This window comes from Manis pentadactyla, chromosome 5 (genome assembly GCF_030020395.1).
Source record: "Manis pentadactyla isolate mManPen7 chromosome 5, mManPen7.hap1, whole genome shotgun sequence".
In the NCBI taxonomy this organism is placed as follows: domain Eukaryota; kingdom Metazoa; phylum Chordata; class Mammalia; order Pholidota; family Manidae; genus Manis; species Manis pentadactyla.
In genome coordinates, this window is record NC_080023.1 from 104,050,981 (window position 1) to 104,070,643 (window position 19,663).

The 19,663-nt window shown below is 36.6% G+C and overlaps 1 protein-coding gene across 4 annotated transcripts in view; it reads left to right on the top strand.

Annotated features, from left to right (window-relative positions):
• The first annotated feature begins 1,704 nt into the window (after positions 1–1,704).
• BLTP1 (bridge-like lipid transfer protein family member 1) overlaps positions 1,705–19,663 on the top strand; it is a 216,933-nt gene continuing 198,974 nt past the window's right edge. For all 4 annotated transcript variants that reach the window (XM_057502585.1, XM_057502588.1, XM_057502589.1 and 1 more), the window contains exons 1-3: positions 1,705–1,888; positions 3,358–3,448; positions 18,038–18,167. In XM_057502585.1, coding sequence (XP_057358568.1) covers positions 18,071–18,167 — 97 coding nt within the window. In that variant the 5' untranslated portion in view covers positions 1,705–1,888; positions 3,358–3,448; positions 18,038–18,070. The remainder of the gene's footprint in view (positions 1,889–3,357; positions 3,449–18,037; positions 18,168–19,663) is intronic.

The window sequence follows — 19,663 nt, forward strand, 5'->3', positions numbered from 1 at the left end:
CACCGTTAGAATAGAAAGGCTTTTAAAATAAATAATTCATTTTTATGATGTTGTTGAAAGCCTTTCTGTAGTTACAGGGTGACTCTTGTTCATTAAGGATGGAAAGGAAGTAGTCAGAAACTTTCATTTTCCAACAGTTCACTCAGTGGTTAGATGAAGACCACATTGAATTTCACCTCCCTCTCACCTTTTCCCTCTTCCCGCTTTCCCTTAGCTCCAGAGAAATTTAGTTTCAGTTTAGTTTGATACCACATCTGCATAATTTCTAGTACAGAGAACTTGTACTGGGACAATTTCCCTCTTGGGCAAAGTAGGTGGTTTGGCTGTAGCAAACTTGAATCCCTGGGGAGGTCCTGGAGCCTTGCTGGGGAACAAAAAATAAGAATGACTGAAATTATTTCAGACTTTGAAAAAGACTTTTGAAATTAATTTTTTTGTATAAGTACAGAAATAAACTCTAAAAAGTTAATTCAAATAAGGGAGGTGGAGTGTCCTGGTGGCATGGGGAAGTAACTATGCATTGTTACTGTGATAGGTGTATGCATTTCTCTTCTTGGCTTTCATTCAGTACGTTCATAATCCATTTCCACTTGGTCCTCCATTTCCTTATATACAATAAAGGTTAATGGTACTTCATGTATTAAACCTTTTCTGGCTTTCTTTTAAATTTGGTTCGTATCTGTTCATTTTGACATAAAAGTGACTCCCAGATGAAAATGTTAGGAGATATGGTACTTCAGCTCAGGAAGAAAGAACTAGAGATTTAGACATTTAGAATTTAAGAGGCAGTATACAATACTTAAATTAAGATCCTGAACTTTGGAGCCACACTTCTTGAATTCACACCCTAGCTCTCCAGTTTGGCAAGTTATTTGACCTCTCTATACCTTAGTTTTTAATTTGTGAAATGGAACTAAATAGGGATAAGAGTATTTACTTTGCAGGGTTTGCAGAGGATTAAATGAGTAATGAACATGAAGTGCTTAGAACAGTGCCTGGCCCATGCTTAACACTGTTTGCTATTTCTAGTATATTACTGTTTTTCATTTCCAGTTGTTTTATCTGCATATTCCACATCTGCCCTAAGCAATCAGAAAGCTTCCACAGAGCTACGACTGTTTTCCACTTTTCTCTACTACAGTTTGTACCTAAGAAATGCACAAAATATCTGTGATAAGCCTTCCTCCACAGGAAGTCGTTTGCCTTGGTTCACCCGCTAAGTAATATGCTGTCTTTTTCTTTAAAAATGGTGACCATGAAACCACTCTTTATTAATATAACATAGTTGACAGATAAAGTGTGCCAGTATATCACGCAGTCAAGCTCCCCTTATTAATAGGGTCATGAAAGTATTGCTCTCTGAGAGGATGCATTTCACATCATCGCACCAGATTCTCCTTTTTGTCAGCAGTCTGTTGGTACCTGTGCCTGTCTGTTCGGTGGCCTGAGAAAGGCCGTTCATCAACATTCACCTGGGGTGGGCTGTAAACTTGATTTTTCAAATCCTCCGCTGATCGCTGCCTTACGGCCCAGGCTCCGCCCCTAGCCCTTGAAGCGGGTGGGAAGTGGGAGCGTGGGTTTAGTGCCGGCCGACTGCTGGGTGGGGCTCGGGTGGCGTGCCCCGGGGCGCCGGCGTAGTAACGTGTGACGCTACCGCTTGACGCAGCCGCAGTGCCGCCCGGCCGCAGCTTCAGCTCCTCCCATCCTCCTCCGCCCTCTCTGGGTCAGAGGCTGGGGACCCGGGCGGGGTCTCGGCCGGCGGCGCTAGAGGGTGTGGGCGCGGGGCCGTGCCCGTATCGCTGCTGCCGCCGCTGCTGCGGCTGATCAAGGCCTTTGGCGTCCACGGGAGAGAAGCTGGAGCGATTCCGGGCCGCCCGGCGCTCGCCAGGTGAGGGAACGGATCGGGCTGGGCGAGGTCGAGGGGGGCAGTACTTCCCACAGCATCTCTACACCTCAGCCCGGGTCGGTCGGAACCCGAGAGGCTTGGCTTCATCGCGGCCGCTTGTTGCGGCATCTACTCATCTGTCTTTTGCTACCCTTACCTGCAGCATGGGGACCAGTAACCCGACTGTGGGAGGTCAGTGGAAGGCCTCGGAGGGCCATGACAGTCAGTTAGTAGGGTCGCGGATGCAGGAGGGGCCCCGTGGATGGTGATAAGGCGCTGGGCGGCGTCCACTCGCTGGTGTGTATGTGGACTGGCGGGAAGGACCTTGCACCTGATTTCCCAGGCTCAGCCTTGCTAGCAGCACCCGGCCGCGGGAGCCCCTGCTTAACATAGATGAGGTCGATTGACCAAAGGCGGTGGAGCCTTAGAACCCACCTTTCCAGCCCATATGTGCTGTGTTTGTATTCTGAATTGCTACTTGCTGAGTCTACACTCTTGAAGTGTACATTTTAGCGGAAACGCTGTCTGTTGGTCAAAGGAAGGCGAAGCAAGTTGATTTTCCTTTTGCGCAGTCTTAGTTGTCTCTCGCCCTATTCCCCCACTCTCCACCCTCCATCCCCGTTGGCATTAGTTTTGGTAATAGAAAGTTAGAGAAGCTTTTAAACGTAAAGAATTCTTGTAAATTTCCTTTGTAAGATGTAATGTTTTTGTAACTGCAAGTGTGTTTCACCTAGCTTCTTGTTGCTCCTTTCACTCAGTGCATGGCATTGAAGCTCGTTTATTCTGTTAACTAGACACATGAAAATACAAAAATAGATGAGTTAACCAGAATATGTTATATAATTATTGAGTAGTACATACTTCCTGTGGGTATATTATCTAACAGTCCTATCATAGAAGGTCTATTATTATTCCCATTTTATAGATGAAACAACTAAAGCCCACTGCCCTGAAAAACAACTTGCCTAACTTGTCAGAGCTGTGATTTAAACCAGGTAATCTGACTCCAGTATACAGTCCCTTAGTGAGTATGTTTTACCCTCTTCCAAGCATTTTGAGTTTGCAAGGTGATTTTCATTTGATAAAAAGTGTGCCAGGGAATTGGAAGAAACTGAAGCACCATTCTTGCCAGCAAGGACCTAACTGAAAGAACAACTTTTTCAAGGCCACACTTTGAATATGTTTTAAAGGTAGGATTTAACCTGTAGAACCCTCTGACTACCAAAATCATGCTCTTTGCATAAATACAGTGGTTGAAACCTTTGGAAGGCCATAGTTTGGAAATTGTGGTGTTTTTCTAGATTTAAGAGTATTTTCTTGTTTGGAAATGTGAAAGAAGGAAATGTAGTGTTGTACTAACATTAAAGACTGTGTGTGTGTGTGTGTGTGCGCGCACATCAGATCATTGAATCTGGTGAAATGGCTGATAAAGCCAGGCTATCTTGTATAATTGGCAAAAATGCTGTTTTCAGGTTTGTTAAGATGAAACACTGCAGATGGACCTTCTTCTGAAGATAAGGGGAAGGAAAAACAGAACATTGCAGACTCTGGAAAAAAACTTGGGTAAATATTTTGGCTCAGTTTTAAAGTCTAATTTCCAGTTAAACTCAGAAGAGATCTCTGCTTCAACTGAGTTTTAATTTGCTTAAATGGTGAAGGGATGGGGGTAGCATGCTGGCGGTATATAATGTGGCCTGACAATCATTTTACCTGACTTTTGAGTTACTGATATCTGACTGACAGTTGAGTCATATGCTTAGCTTGTGTATTGGCTGAAGAAAGCCAGGGGAAACTTTGGCTTGATTCTCTATTAAGTGTCATTCTTTTCTGTCTTTTGCTTGCTCAGTAATCGATCATGATATATAGAGTTTTAAAAAGAAATGAAGAAAATTAGTTGACTTTTGGTTTGTTCTTAATGGAATACTGTGTATGGTTGAACTCAAATACATTTTTGACTATTCTATGGAGCGTAATAGAAGAAATGGTTAAATATGATTAAGAAACATTTAATTCATTTCCTAAATATTTATTGGGTATTGTGTATGTCTGGCATTATTTCAGGCTTCTACTAGTAGAGTGGTGGTCGTCATGGCTCTGGAGAGTACTAGGGTAGTGAGTTGTTTTGTAGGAGGTAGTATTTTTGTGAACCCATACCTTTTCTTAATTTTAATATGCAAGGATGTTTTTTGGTTTATATAAAATACTGGGAAAACAGCACTACCCATGTGGTAAATGTTTGTATTTATGATAACTCTCTGTTATTTTAGTTAATAAAGGAGGGTACTCTATAAGAGGTGCTTTAAGGTACAGTGGAAAAATAGGATTCTTATAGACTTTATTATAGCATACTGTTTTATGTGTTAAAGATCATTGTATAATTTCAAAATTCCGTGCGAGTCTAGGAAATTAACTATTTTGAGAAAATTTTGGGGAATTTATATATGACAAATAGAAGTGACATGGCATGATGAAACAGTCTACTTGATGAATTGGAAAGAGATTAGCTTGGAAGCATGATGATCAATTAGAGGCTATTATAATCCAGGTGGCAAATGAGAATCAGAAATAAAGCAGTACAAATGGGAGTTAAGGGATGGAAATGGATTGCTTAGATAGATGCAAAAGGGAGAATGGATAAGATGTAGTGAGTCTGAGGGAAAGTGGAGTCAGGGTAATTTCTAATCACTGTCATGTTCAAGCACATAATGTTTAATAAATATTTGCAAGATAAATGAATTATCTGATATCTGGCTTGGGAAACTGAGTGGGTTTTGGGACCACTTACTGAGAGATTATAGAAAGAACAGTAGATTGGGGAACATGGTCTGAAGAGGTAGGTTCAGGTCGGAGCTGTTGTATTTGAGGCACCTGTGACTTCCAATAAATGTTGTTAGGCAGTTGTGTATTTGGATCTGAGTTAAGAAGAAGACCCAGTTTGAATTAAATTTTGGAGTCTCAGTTTATAACCGATGAGAATGAATGACATTACTCAGGAAATATAGAGTAAAAAGAGGTGAGGATAGGGAGTGCTAGTATTTAAGGGTCTGGTGGAAGAAAAACACACCTTAAAGGAGATGAAGGAGTGAGCAGAGGAGAAAATCAGGAGAGTTAGACAGAAGTCAGTGGAAGAGCTGAGTTTGGAGAAAAGGAACGAGTAATAAGCCTCTTCAAGACATCAAATGAAATGAAGACAATGAAAATATTCATTGGACTAGTCAGTTAAGATGTTGTTGACATGAGCAAGAGCAATTATATAGGTGGAGCCAGTTCACACTGGGTAAGAGATAAGGAAGTTGAAATAATATCATTTACTCTTTCAGAAAGTTTGGTTTTAAATGGAATAGAGAGGGGATAGCTGGAGATCTGAATCTGAGAGGGTTTTTGTCTTTTAAAGATGTGAGTAATCTGAATACATTTACAGTCTTTATTTGCTTAAGGATAAAAAGAAACATCAGAAAGAACATTTGAGGGTAGAGGGCTAAGGGAGAATCATTGGTGCAGCCAGAGTAACTGATAAGGCTGGAAGAGATGGAATTCAAGGATGCAGGTCAAGGGTACTTTAGATAGACTTTCACCAAGACAGGAGGTTAAGGAAGTGCTTGTGATTATGGATACAGATAATTTGTAAGAGGTATGGTAGAAGTTGCTCCCCTGCAAGTCCATGCAGGAGACTTCTACCCATGTAGAAGGAGGAAATAGTTCACTTCTGTGATGCGTAGCCTTCTTGGTGTGGTGCTACTGACTTCTGATCTTTTGGTAAGAAGGAGGAGAGTAGAGTGAGGGTAATTTAGCTTAAGATGACAGATGTAAACCATCAGGGTTAGAGATATCCTGCAGATATCTTGCAAAATTACCTTTCTTATACTTTGTATTAGTTATCTATTGTTGAGTAACAAATTATCTCTGAATTTAATGGCTTAAAACATTTATAATCTCAGAGTTTTTGTGGGTGGGGAATTTGGAAGTGACTGAACTGGTCGCTTCTGACTTCTAGTCTCTCATCAGGTTGTGGCAAAGATCTTCGCTGGGCCTTCCATGATCTGGGTATACTCAAACAGGACTGGAGGATTTGCTTTCTTGATGGCTAACTCACTGGCTATGGGCTGGAGGCCTCAAATCCTTACCACATGGACCTCTCTATAGGGCTTCTTAAGTGTCCTAATAAGGAAGCTGTCTTCTCCTGGAAGAGATGATGTGGGAGAGATCAAGGAGGAAGCTGTGATGTCATCCTTATTTTTGTCTATGATGCCATTTTTTACTTAAACACCACTGCTCTGCCATACTCTTTTAGAACTGTATCACTAAGTCCAGCCCACACTTAGGAGAGGATTAAGCTCCATTTCATAAAGGGAGGAATATCAAGAATTTTTGGACAAATATTAAACTACCAGCATGCCTTCTATCAATTGTCAATTTCTTTAGGAGGAAATAAGCTCTTATATAGTCCTTTTGGCCAGGTGAGACAGAGGTACAGAAAAATGGTGAAGTGGTTCAGTTAGTTTGGGGGTATTTTATAATTTGGCCTTCTTTGCTGATACTCAGGCTCCATAACTTTATGTGTTAACAACTTGTGATTATTAGAAAAAAGTGATTGCTGACCTTTGATTTAATGAAGGGTACTTTTGGGTGGGGAGAAGGCATAGTGGGAAACATGAATTTTTTATACCAAAGTACGAATTTTTTAACATTCATATTAGCTCCTAGAATTTAGAGCTTGGTGGAAGGAACCCATTTTTCATAGTAAAGAAACTTGAGGACCAAGAGATGATTACTGACTGATTTCTGTAAGCATAAGTGATACGAGAGGCAACATTACACAGACTCTAAAGCCATACAGTCTAGGTTCAAGTCCCAGGTCAGCCATCTCTGAGCTCTTTGTGTTTAGTTTCTCACTGCCACAGTTTTCTCACCTGTAAAATGGAGAATTGTAAATAAGTAGTTATTTGTGACAATTAGAGTAAATACATCTACAATGTTTAGACAGTGGTTGGCACATAGTAAGCAGTGAATACATTTTTATCATTTTTATGGTGGGTTACATTAACCTTAAAAATAAAACTGTCAGTTATTTTACCAGCAAAAATGAGTTTATTTGGGAATAAGAATTGCAATTCAGGATGTGTGTGTAAAACCATAGGCAAGTCTGGAGAACAAAGGAGAGGAACATTGTTTCATACAGGAAAGGGGAGAATTTATTGGGAGGCGCTGTTGTAGACAAAAGTCCCTTGTAGTAAATGCAGAGTTCCAAGTGTAGTAGCCTTTTATTGGTTAAATTGTGACAGTCTCTCATTGGCTGGGCTGTTGTTGCACAGGAGACAATCTTTCTTCCTCCTGGCGAGTGATGAAGTCTGGGCTTCTTTTCCGTTGGGTGTGTAAGGTACCTTTCTTCCTGTTGGGGGTCTGCAGTGGAGGCAGTGGTAGGGTTTGAGAGCTTCCCCTTCTGGCCTCCTAATTCCATTTTAAATGAGGATTCTGTTACAATTTCACAGTTAGTTGGATGGAATGAGCATTTCAGAGTAAGATGATGTTGACCAAAATGTTAAGTCTAAACTTTAAGACAACTGACTTTTATTGTACTTGTCACTTTGTATGCATATATAAAGCTATGATTATAGCCAACTCCATAACCATTTAAAACTACTGTGTCAAGTATCACTAGTAGTATTGTATCCGTCACATCTCCACAAAACTCCCTGAAGCAGCCCTTTTTTTGTTCTTGTAGTTCATTAAAAGTTCAGCTTACAGGAATAGGCTATTAAATGGATCTGTTGAGCTGCCTGTATAGCAGCATGCTAATAAAAAAGTATTTTCTTTGAAATTGATATGAGGAGAGTGCCAGTTTCTTCCTTCTTCTCCTCCCCATCCAAAGACTCTATTTTGATGGGTGGATAGATAAAGGAGGGTTTTCTGACTGAAGTGACTTAAGGTAGAAATAAGAGAAGCTTAGGAGCCAGATAGGAAAATGGAAGTAGTTTTATTACAAGAAACCGTCTTTAGAATTTTTCTTTGATAATGCTTTTTAGTGTTATGCTTTCTGGTGTATGTTTAGTCAAAATGGAGGTGATATGTTGAATTCTCAATAAAATAATTAAAAGAAACAAGGAGTGTGTTCAGTCAGTAGAAAAAGTTAAATCCCTCTAATCAATGTATGGGATATAGAAGTAAGGGGGATTAAACCCTTCACTCATGGCAAATTCTGTTGATCTCTTTGTATTACTGATTAAGGAATATGCTGAAGGTGAATTGTCAGTTGTATCTGAATATTTCTTCAGCAGTAGTTACCTAGTGACTAGTGCACTTTGGTATTGCCTAGTACGCTAGTGTAATTTGGCATCCAAGTTCTGTGTACTTTGATCTACTTCTAAAAATCATGCTCACTGGTATTTGTAAACTATGAATTATTCATATTAGTAAAATATTTTCTTGATTGTTAATTTATACCAACTAATTTCTTTTGGTTTTAAAATTCTGTTATTTAGTTAAATATATATCTTTCATTTATATACTGTAAGGAATAAGACATTTTAGTTGTTTACTACTATGCATTTGATAGTTTTTAGTTTTCAACTTTGTTGACTGATCTTTTTTTAAGAATATTAATAGCTTAGCTACCACTTATAATGTGTTTCATGTCAAACACTGTGCTATGAGTTTAATGTTTGCTTTGTGTTTTTCCTTGTTTCAAGGAAGAGATGGCCATTTTACAACATAAACAGGCTTGAAGACATTCAGTGACTTGCTCAAGCTACCTCACAGCTAAGCAAAAGGATAGAAGGGGTAGAGTGAGCGTTTCATTTCAATCTGGCTTTGAAGCCTACTCTACTTCCAGGATACCAGTTGATTTGTGTTATTTCTGATTGAACATTGTTTTACCACTTAATTATACTGGTTTAGAGTTAGTTAATACTGAAATTGTGTTTGTTGCATGTAGAATCCTGGGACTGAAAGGGAATTGGAATGACTCTTTTAGGTGCAGAGGGTTATACCTAATCTGTTTGACTATTGTCTATTTTGTTTGTTTAAATGAACAGAATAGGTCATGATATAATTTTGCTTTATACACATAAAGCTGCTGACCCTGGCCAAAACTGCTAAGGAAATTAAGTTTGCTTTTGTTGCCTACTGTCTCCTTTTTAAGGTTTTCCCCATCTTCAGTAATCTTGAGCCTTTTGTGACATTCCTGGGTCCTGCTTGTAAATGAGAAAAGTCATCTAATGAATTAATTTATGCTAATAACACAGGGTAATAATTAATGTTAACTATTTTTGAGATACTCTAAATACATCTTTGCATTTTAGAAGAATATTGGATTAGTACTCTGTTTAAAGGAATGGATGGTGGAATTTTAGGTATTGTCTACTGGTGGGTGAAAAATTTTAAGGCTGAGAGGGCTTTTCAAATTGTTGTATGCTCAATGGGTAATGCCAACATTTTTATACTATCTCAAATGTAAAAGTTTACATATTTTACATGAAATATTCAATTGCAATAGGTACCTGTTTGTTTTGTATACTTTGAGTAGCATTATAGAGTTGGAAGGGCATCACAAAGTCACTTGTTTCAGCTCACCTGTCTTTAGATTGGTTCATGGTCAGTCTACTTGAGCCATTGTAGAAACAGTTCAAATGAGTTAAACACCTTTGAAACTTCATTTGGATAAAATATTGTTGGGATCTGATTTGTGTTTTACTTTTGTTCTGGGATGGTACTATGCCAGAGGAAAGGTCAGCAGTCCATTTAGACAGTTTCTCTGTGTTGGTATTTACTGGGATATTTGGTCGATTTCCTGTGAAATTGTGAAGGAGGACATAAATGACTTCTGAAACTGGGAATCCTACAAAGGTATAGCAAGATAATTTGTTACATGTGCAGAGAAACCAAACAGTAGTTGAAAAGTTTTCAAGTATGTATATATTCTGTAACAATGTAGTCAGTAGAGTTTGGCTTATGGGTAAGCAATGCTGAAATGTGTGTAAGGCACATACTTCACAGAATTTCTAGTATACAGAATGCTTGTTTGTCCTAATAGTTGTTTACTCTAACTTGATGATGAAGAGAATATGAATGTTGATGAAGTTCGAAGGAGAGCTTTATTTTCCAACTCTCAAAATCTATGTAGTTGCCTTTATGGAAAATGAACTGTGATTAAGTCCAGAGAACTTAATATAAGTCTGAAGATCTGGCACACCTTTTATGCAAAGAATTGTGACTTCACTGTTAGATGAGGGATTTGAGAATGATTATTTTTTCTCTCATTTTTGTTATATTTGGAATTGGGTTATTAAAATATTAAATATCCTCTTCTTAAATGCAAGCAAATGAAAACTAAATTTTCTTGAGAGTGAAAAAAGATCATTTAGACCCTGAATATATTGGAAATACTTGCTTATCTTTAGCCATAGCTCATAATTATGTACTTTTTATAATGATGTATTTATTTCATTCATTTATTAAACTGGTATTGAGAGACTGTTGTATACCAGGAACTGTGTTGGATATTGCACTTAAATGGAGAGGGCAAACCCATCCTTAAAGAGCAGCTGTCTAGTGGGGGAGATGGACTTAAAAACTGATAATTACAGTATGATGTGGTAACTGCTAAGGTGTAGGTAGTCATTCAAACAGCCTTTTTTTTTAGCATTTGCTTTATTGTCAGATATCCTAGTAAAGATTTTTTAAAATATTCCAAATGTTACATTTAATGTTCAAAATTCCTTAGCTGTATAGTAGAATTTTTAAGCTCAATAAATATTTATTGAGTGAATAATCAAACAAACAAAAAAACTCTTTTATCATGCAGCTGTCTTACTGTGTTGCTACAAATAATCAAAATCAAGTAGATACTTACCCATGACAATGCCGGGATAAGGTATGGCTCTTCACATTAGGTCTTCTCAAGTTATAGATAATACATAGACATATTCCAGTTTAAGCCTGATACAGGAAAACCTTATTTCTGCAATCCTGTGTCAGATTATGGGATGATGTACATCTCTTTCAGAGGAGTGATGTAGCTTTGGAAGAAGATTAACCATTGCAGTGAGGTTTTCTTAAATACCAGCAGGCAGGTGCACACAGATCATTCAGTTCCTCCCACTTCCCTTCCCTTAGATAATTATCACTGAAGTAGGGTAGAGTTGTGGGACTTGGGGTCAGCTATGGTGATGAAGGCCCTCTATCCATATTTCCTTTCAGCTATTACTCTGGGGCTGTCCTTCAGCCAGCTGTTATAAACACAAATGAAAAATACAAGAGGAAAAAGAACTGTAGCAGGTAATGAGATTAGAACCAAAACTGGGAGAGAAGAAAGGAATGAAGGAAGGAAAGAAATAGAAGAGGTTTTAAATAAATATGAGCTTGACTTCTTTAAAAATACACAGATGCCATCAGATTCTCTCATCTTTCCATCACCAAATCTCCCTTTATGTAAGGTCTGTCCTTTCTTCTGTTCTTCCTGTTTAGATAAATACCCTGAACATATCCTGTTCAAATATGTTCAGTTCCTGCACATATATATGCTCTAAATTGAAGCAAAAATCTTTAAAAAATCTTAAAATACTGTATTAAATATTGTATATTTTAAATTGTAAGGTTTCATAATCTCTTCTAAAATACAGATCCATTTTTCATGTAAAATAAAAGTGTCATCAGATTTGATAGGACTAGTAAATGACAATAATAATAATAATAATAAATGCCTTAGTTTGGGTTTCCTCAGAAGCAAAACCTGGATAAGGATGTAAGTGTAGGTAGTTTACTTGGTAAGTGATCATATGAAATGCTGGTAGGGAAGTGGGGAAGTGAGAAAGGAGGGGATGAAGCCAACAAAGGGCAGTATCCTAGTAGTTACCACTGTGGGCATGTGGAGCTCACTACCATTGTGGAACTCTTGGAGACAAAGTATGCTCCAGAGTTATCCCAAGCCAAGAGCAAGGAATCTGCCAGGGGTTTATTCATCAGCTTCCTAGCCATTATCAACATTAATACTGGTGTTTGTGGCTTGCATGTTCCTGCAGACAGAAAGCCCTCAGTAGGGTGTTACTGGAGTACAGAATGAGCAGTCTTCTTATGTAGCATTGAATGCCAACAGCATATGGACAAGATACCAATGCATTGGTTCCCAGTACTAAGCATTTATATAGTATGTTATCTACAATGTGCCTGGTGCTGTTCTAAATGTTTTGCGGACATGAACTCATCAATGCTCTCTATACAACTCTGAGATAGATACTATTAGTGTCCTCATTTTACAGATGAGGAAATAGAGCACAGAATTTTAGGTAACTTGCCCAGAATTTTAGGTAACTTGCCCAGTGTTACACAGCTATAATGTTAGAACTGGTATTTTGAACCCAAATATTTTAAGTACAGAGTCCATGCTCTTAATCCATATAATGATGTGCTTCTGGAACAATGGAGTCTCAAGCAGGATCTTTTGTTTCTACTGTTTTTTCCTGTTAACTGCCTCTTTCTCCCTTCCCCCAATCTCTTCCCTTTCAGGGTTCTTTACTTCCTTCCTTGTTTGTAGCTTCCCTGCCTCTCCTTTCTACAACAGTATAGCTATTCTTCCTGTCATTCTTACCTCAGGACTTTCAATCAAATAATTCTTGTTAAGGTGTTGACTGATCTTTCTGATGTTGTGATGAAGTTTGAGTTTGATATTGCTCAGTATTTGCATTTTAATTTTTTAAAAGGATAGGTATTTAAGAGCTGTAGATAGAAAGACATGATGATAGAATGACAGATAACCAAGTTGGTACTTGGTTGGAAGACTACTAGTTCTTGGCCATAGTTATAAGGAGAGTCCAAGAGATTTGTGCTTGGGTAAGAAAATCCCCTTTCTTATGTATTTCTTGTCTTCCAGCCACCACTCTCCCTTTATCTTTTTAAATTATGGGAGTATTATATACTAATTGTAAAACATTTAAATAATACCTAAGTATCAAAAGTGAAGTCCTACTTCATTGATTATTCTCCTTACTCCTAAATCTCTTACCAGTGCTCTCCCTAGAGGTAACCGCTCATGGTTTTGCTAATATTTTTGTAAATTTAAAAATATATATGCATATATACATACATATCACTTATGTGCATGAATATACATATATGGTGTTTATATACTTACATAATGGAGTCTATACTTACATAATGGAGTCTTTTTTTTAACATAGGTAGAATACTATATATCCTGTTTCTTAACTTACTTTTTCTCTGCTAACTTCACATATATCCCTGACATTTCTCTGTACCAACCCATATAGAGCCATCCTCTTTTTTATAAAGGCTGCATATTATTTCACAATGAGTGTACCATAATTTATTTGACTATTTTCCTGTTAATTGACATTTTTTTAGAATTTCTTTATATATAATGCTGCAGTATTTGTTCTTGAAAAAACATCTTTGTGCATAAGTATTTCAAAGAAATAGAGTCCTAGAACTGAAATATCCAAGTCAAGCATGTAATATGTGATAAACTGTTCTTTTCAAAGATAGTTTACTCTTATCTACTGTGTATGAGTCCCCATTTTCCCATACATTTGCCTGTATGGTTGTTTGAAATCTTTCTAATTTTCACTTATATGACTAGTGGGTGATAAATGGTGATTGTCCCCAATTGCTAGTGATATTATCTTTGTGAATTGCCTGTTTATATATTGTATACATTTTTCTATCATATTATTTGTAGTTTTTGTACTGATTTAAAGGATGCCCTCCATTTTGAAGTACCAAATCAGGATTTGGAATTATATCTCTAAAAGTCTGCTGATGTGAATATTAAATGTTAATAATTTTATTTCCTTTATGCTAGTGGGAGAGAAATGAAATAGTTTGACAGTAGTATTTGAAAAGGTTTTTACATATAATTCATTTTGAAAAGTAACCTTTTTTTTGGAAAGATATTTCATAAAATGGTGGTAGTATTTAAATTAGTATTTCAGTAGTTAGGAACTTTGATAAATCTGTTTTTTGCTATGATTAAACTTTCACATTTTCATGCTTTCTTTATACATCTTTGTAAAAATTGTCACAGTTTCCTTTCTAATGCGGACAACAGTTTTGAAATGAATACCATGGATTTCAGGAAGAATGGAATGAATATAGCTGAATCATGAAAATATTGAGAGGATGGCAAAACATGTAGATCAGTGTTTTTTTTATTGTAATAGATAAAAATACCCTTAAAATGGTATAATACTTTAAAACAGTGGCTATGTTCAAGGCACTGTCACTGGCATTGATACAATGGTGAATTAAACAGTCCCTATTGGTTATAATCTGTTAAGAGAGAGAAGCAAGATAGATTAACTTCAGGTTATGCATCTTTGGCAGGAATATGATAAAAGTGAGACTGTGTTGGGCTATTAAGTGTACAATTTTGATTTATCCTAATATTGATGGTATTTACTTTGATCATTTAATTAACTGCTAGCTAGATTCCCAGTGTTCCTCCTTTGTCATCAGTAATTATTTTGGAGGGAGTTATTTTGAGATGACATGAGTTACCTGTTGCTCATCAAAATTTAATTGGTTATTTATATTGGTAGGACTCATAGATTCCTTTTTATTAAATGGGCTGTAATTCATTGCTAGTATTTATTTTGATGCTTAAATTGTCCCAGATTTTGCCATTGGGAGCCTCCTCAAGTGGATTTCTGTGTCCTTTTGACATGTTCCCATCATTTTTTCAAGCACTTTTTTCCTTTCTAGAAAACAAGGCTCATCTTGACTTTGTCTGCCCTAGTTATAGAATCAGCTATTTCTTCAAGCAGTCTTGTTTGCTTTTAATAGAAAGTGGTTTTAGAGAGCAGACTTCTCTGCTCATTTTTATTGGGGCATTGCTGCTCTTGGGACCTGTTAACGTATGCATTCCCATACATACACATTTATGGCTGTATTTATTTCTATATCCATTCATATTGAAAACCATACCTCTAGTCCTTATCCAACAGCACAGAGTTAATTTTAATTTTCCTTCTTTTATATACCCTCTAACAGCAAGAAACTTGGCTCTCATTATCTTTAATATATTTACTTACTTGATTAATACCCACTCCCATACCCCATATGGACTATATCCCAGGTAGGAACTTTCTTCATCCTGATACTGCATCAGCACACTACTCCAGATTGCCCTCTTGAATGGAAAACCTACTTACCTCTCTGGGGTCTAATGCCTTCCTCCTGGGTTCTGACACCCTGCACCATGCAACCTCCCTGTGCAGTTGCTGTTTTCACTCTGCCCAGGCTCTGACATCTTAAGCTGGATTGCTTCTCTGCCTCTTTCCCCTTGCCAGTATGCCCTTTCCACTTACACTCCAGCATCCTGTGCCCGACCACTTTCCTGAAGGTGTGGCCTCCTCATACCAGTATGGCTTTGATCCCCTGAAATACTGCTGCTGTTCCTCAAGCCTCTTGATTGCACAAATGGATAGTTAATGTACCTTTATTGGGTTCTGATATCCCATTCCAGGCAACTGAGACTCCTGTCTTCCCCAAGTGCAGATGTCTGCCTAGCTCTGCTTCACCTTAGCTTTTAGACTGAACTGTTTAGAAGGGTAGAAGAGAAACCAGTCAATTAGTATTTTATTCCATCATTTGCTCCATACAGATTATGCAGTAAGATCTTATGTCAATCTGTAGTTCCTTTCCATTAAGGATTAGTGGTGTGCAGTGTGGCTAAGCATATATCCTCAGTTCAGTCTGGAATTCTGTGTCCATTGTGCTTTGACTCACTTCCTTTACACCAGAATGTACACTTCATACCTTAGGGCCTTTAAATCTTAACTTTACTTCTCTACTTGTAAAAATACATTCTTTTAACTGTTGAGCCTTTATCTGTTGATTTCTCTTAAAGGTTTTACATTAATTTACATTATCAATTTTTAATAATGGGAATAATGTTAGTTAAAGGTGTGTGTCTACTGCAGTTTTCTTTCTACCTTCTTTTTGGCTGTAGTTCATTACAGTAGTGGGTGGTGGTGATTTTGGATGAAGACTCTAGATCCTTTTGGTGGATAGATCACTTCCCCTTGGATTTGATTCAAAACATACACCCCTTTTTATGTGGAAATCTGAATGGTAGGGCACATCCCTCATGGAACATCACCAGGAGTCAGTAGGTAACCTTTTCATCTTCAGTGGTGTGCTGGTGATACATCTGTAAAATGGTAAAAATAAGTATGAAATAGGTATGGGTGTAATCTCTAAACCATTATATGTGAATATTTAGTTTTAGATTATAGGTCTTTTGAAGTGTTTTCTCCCCTTAAAATTTTCCTTTTTTTTTTTTTTAGTTTAAAAAACTCAAAAAGGAAGAAAGAAAAAGCTCATGTTGTAAAGTTAGCCTCCAATTTTAAGTTGCTAAATGACAGATTTTTTTAAAGCTTTGAAAAATATGAGAACATTTTTTTTGTTTTATTGAGATATAATTGCCATGTAACATTGCATTAGTTATAGGTACACAACATAATGCTATATGTATATATTGCAAAATGATTACTGCGATACATTTAAGTAACATCCATCACCTCACAGTTATAAATTTTTTTTTCTTCTGATGAGAACTTTTAAGATGTACTCTCTTAGCAATTTCAGATCTCCAAAACGTATTGTTACCTATAGTCACTGTGCTGTACATTACATCCCCAGGACTGTCATTTTATAACTCGAAGTTTGTATCTTCTTACCACCTTACTCATTTCCTCCACTCCCCGTCCCCTGCCTCTGACTACCATCAGTCTTGTTCAATATGAGAACATATTTTACTCGCTTTCTAACTCATGGATAAACAGGGTTATTGAAAAATGAAAACATTTAAAATTTTTTTCTAGCTATTCTGCTTTTAGGTTTTCATATCATTATTAACAATATACCTTTTGTTATTGAGCTCCTCATTTTTAAAAAAGAGATGTTTATTTTGCCTCTAAATTGCTAACATTTCAACTTGTAGAAATGAGAAACATGGTAATCTCTTGTAGATGGTGTCTGGCAATGTTGTCTCATCTGATTTTTAAATTTCTTTTATGATCTCTGAAGACAGGACTTGTAGTGAGTAAACAGAAAAACATTTTTAGGAAGTTGTCAAGGCAACTGTACTGAATTTTAACTAGAAAGTTGTCCTCTTATACTCTTCCTGTTGTAAAATATATTTTTTTAGTTTTCTGTAAAAATATGTTAAGATGTTTTGTCTTAAAGGATTATTAACTGTGAGGGTCTCTTTGTGATTAAGTGTAGCTTTTTTTTAGCCTTTTTTTCATTTATCTCAAGATAATTTTGTTATAGGTAGGTTGAGTTAATCATGTGGATACTGTATTGTCAGAGGGATAATTTTCTTGTCTCTAAGATCATAAAATAAGAACTGTTATTTAAATCATTTTTTACTCATTCTTGGTACATCAAAATATTCATGCTCATCCTGCTAACATACATACATATGTACACACACACACATACACATGGATTCTTCAATGTCTAATCACAATTTGACAGTATCTTGTGATTTGTCCTGAGCATATGATAGCAGATCTGCTTTCTGTCCAAGCTCCAGAATGAATCCAAACTAGCAAGATTGTTTCCCCATGGTATAGTGGGAAATACACAGCTGCTGTGGAAATTAAGAAGGATTACTATAATTTAGTGTATACACACACACACACACACACACACACACACACACACACACACATACACATACCCACACAATTTTATATATATATATATATATATATATATATAATACTAAGTGGCAGCTTTGGGACACATCCAAATTAATTTGTCTAATGTAGACATGATTAAAACTTACTCTCTTCTTACTGTTAAGATGTGTGTCTTTGGTTAGATTTAAGAATAATTATGTCCCTCTGATATGGAGCCAGTGCATAGTAACTGAACCTGAGTCTCTGTTCATACTTAGAATGTAGAAGTCAGGTCATAAAAAATATGATACATTCTCTTTTATTTTGTGTAGAAATGTGGACATGTTTTATTGTTGTTTGTTGTGTATTGACACAATTATCATTGAAGGAAACAGAATGTGATTTAATAAACTTTCACGTTTATTAAATCCACCTTTTCTCCCCCTTACATGATTTCCCTTGCAGTTTAATAATTCTCTGATTCTGTCTGTATTTAACCTTTGAACTCTTTTAGGTCTTCAGATGCTGTTCTGGAAAAACTTCAGTAATGGATCAAAGGAAGAATGAAAGTATTGTTCCTAGTATCACTCAATTAGAAGATTTTCTTACAGAACACAATTCTAATGTTGTTTGGCTCCTCGTTGGTAAGTAGAATATATTTTCTTGTACTTTGTTTGTTTGTTTAACAACTGCCAAATTTTAAGTAATAGTTGGCTGAAGTGGGAATGCTTACAATGACATGTATTTATTTTTGGAAGAAGATTTTAATCTATGTGTCTATGAATACTTGCTCTGGAAACTGTTCTGGAAGGCTATTTTTTTGGACTCCCTCCTTGTCTGCCTTAGAGGGGGTGGGAGGAGAAGAGTGATAAATTCTAATGGTAAATAAATTTTTACAGTAAAATAGAATGTTTATGGCTAATGAATCTCATCTCTGTTACTTATTTCTTATGTTCTAGGCAGTGGGCTCTACCAATAATAATTTTTTTTTGTCTAGTATTCCAGTTTCTAGGTAAATACAAATAATACAAAACTATAATTAAATGGCAGGAGAGGAAGGGAATGTGAGTGAATGAATGAATATCAACAGAAGAGAGGGAGAAATACAAAAATAATATTAAGAGAGATTACTATAGGCTCTATTGCCCAGGAAGTTTTTGTGGAAAGATATTATTTAATTTGAATTTTAGTGTAAGAATTAGAAAGGTAGAGAGGAAAGTGTAGTAAGATGGTATGCAAGAGAGAGGGATGGTAATGCTATTTATTAAGCATCTTCTGTGTGCCACATATCACAGGAATTTTGCATATGTTGTCTCACTTAATGTTCAAAGCAAACTTTTGAAGATAGGTGTTATTCTTTACCTTTAACATGCTGGAGAATTGAGGCCCTTAATAGTTAGATAGCTTATATAGGTTATAGAGCTGTTTTTTTCTGAGTGCATGCTTGTGCTTCTTTCATCACCCTGCAGGACGTGTATAGGGATAGAGGCAGAGGTGAATGAAGTGTGTGTAGAAGGAATAATAGTGATTCATGATTTGTAGGTAGGATTGGATAGCACTTTAAACTTTGAATTCTATTTTTTCTAGCTGACTGAGTGAACTATTGTAAATTATCAGTAATGAAAAAAATAGTAAAATGAAATGCAAAGCATTAGTATGAAATAGAACTTCATAAAAGCAGCATTGACAATTACCTTTTAGTTTAGATAGGGGCAGAATTCTTCTTTACTCTCTCTCCTACCACCTGGAAGTTCTCTGAGTCTTTTTGCACCATATACAACTCTTGTCTTCAAGGGGATGACAATGGCAGCAATCAGGAAAACATGGAGTGCTTATTGATCTTACTGTTTTATTAGAGGCCTTATGATACTGAGGTGGGTGAGGGGATATGATGCAATGAGAAGGTCACAATTCCTACATTGTTTAATATCAGAAGTATACTTTCTCAGCCAACACCTCTTCCCTTTCTGAATGGCCCACACGACCTGCTGTTGACACAGTAATTTACAGTAAAAATTAATACAAAACAACCAGAAATTAAAACATAATGACATATTATCAAAATAATTTCAAAAGAATAATTCTAGAAATAATTTTTATGGACAAATCATAGCACTTGCTACATCAAAACTATTACTGT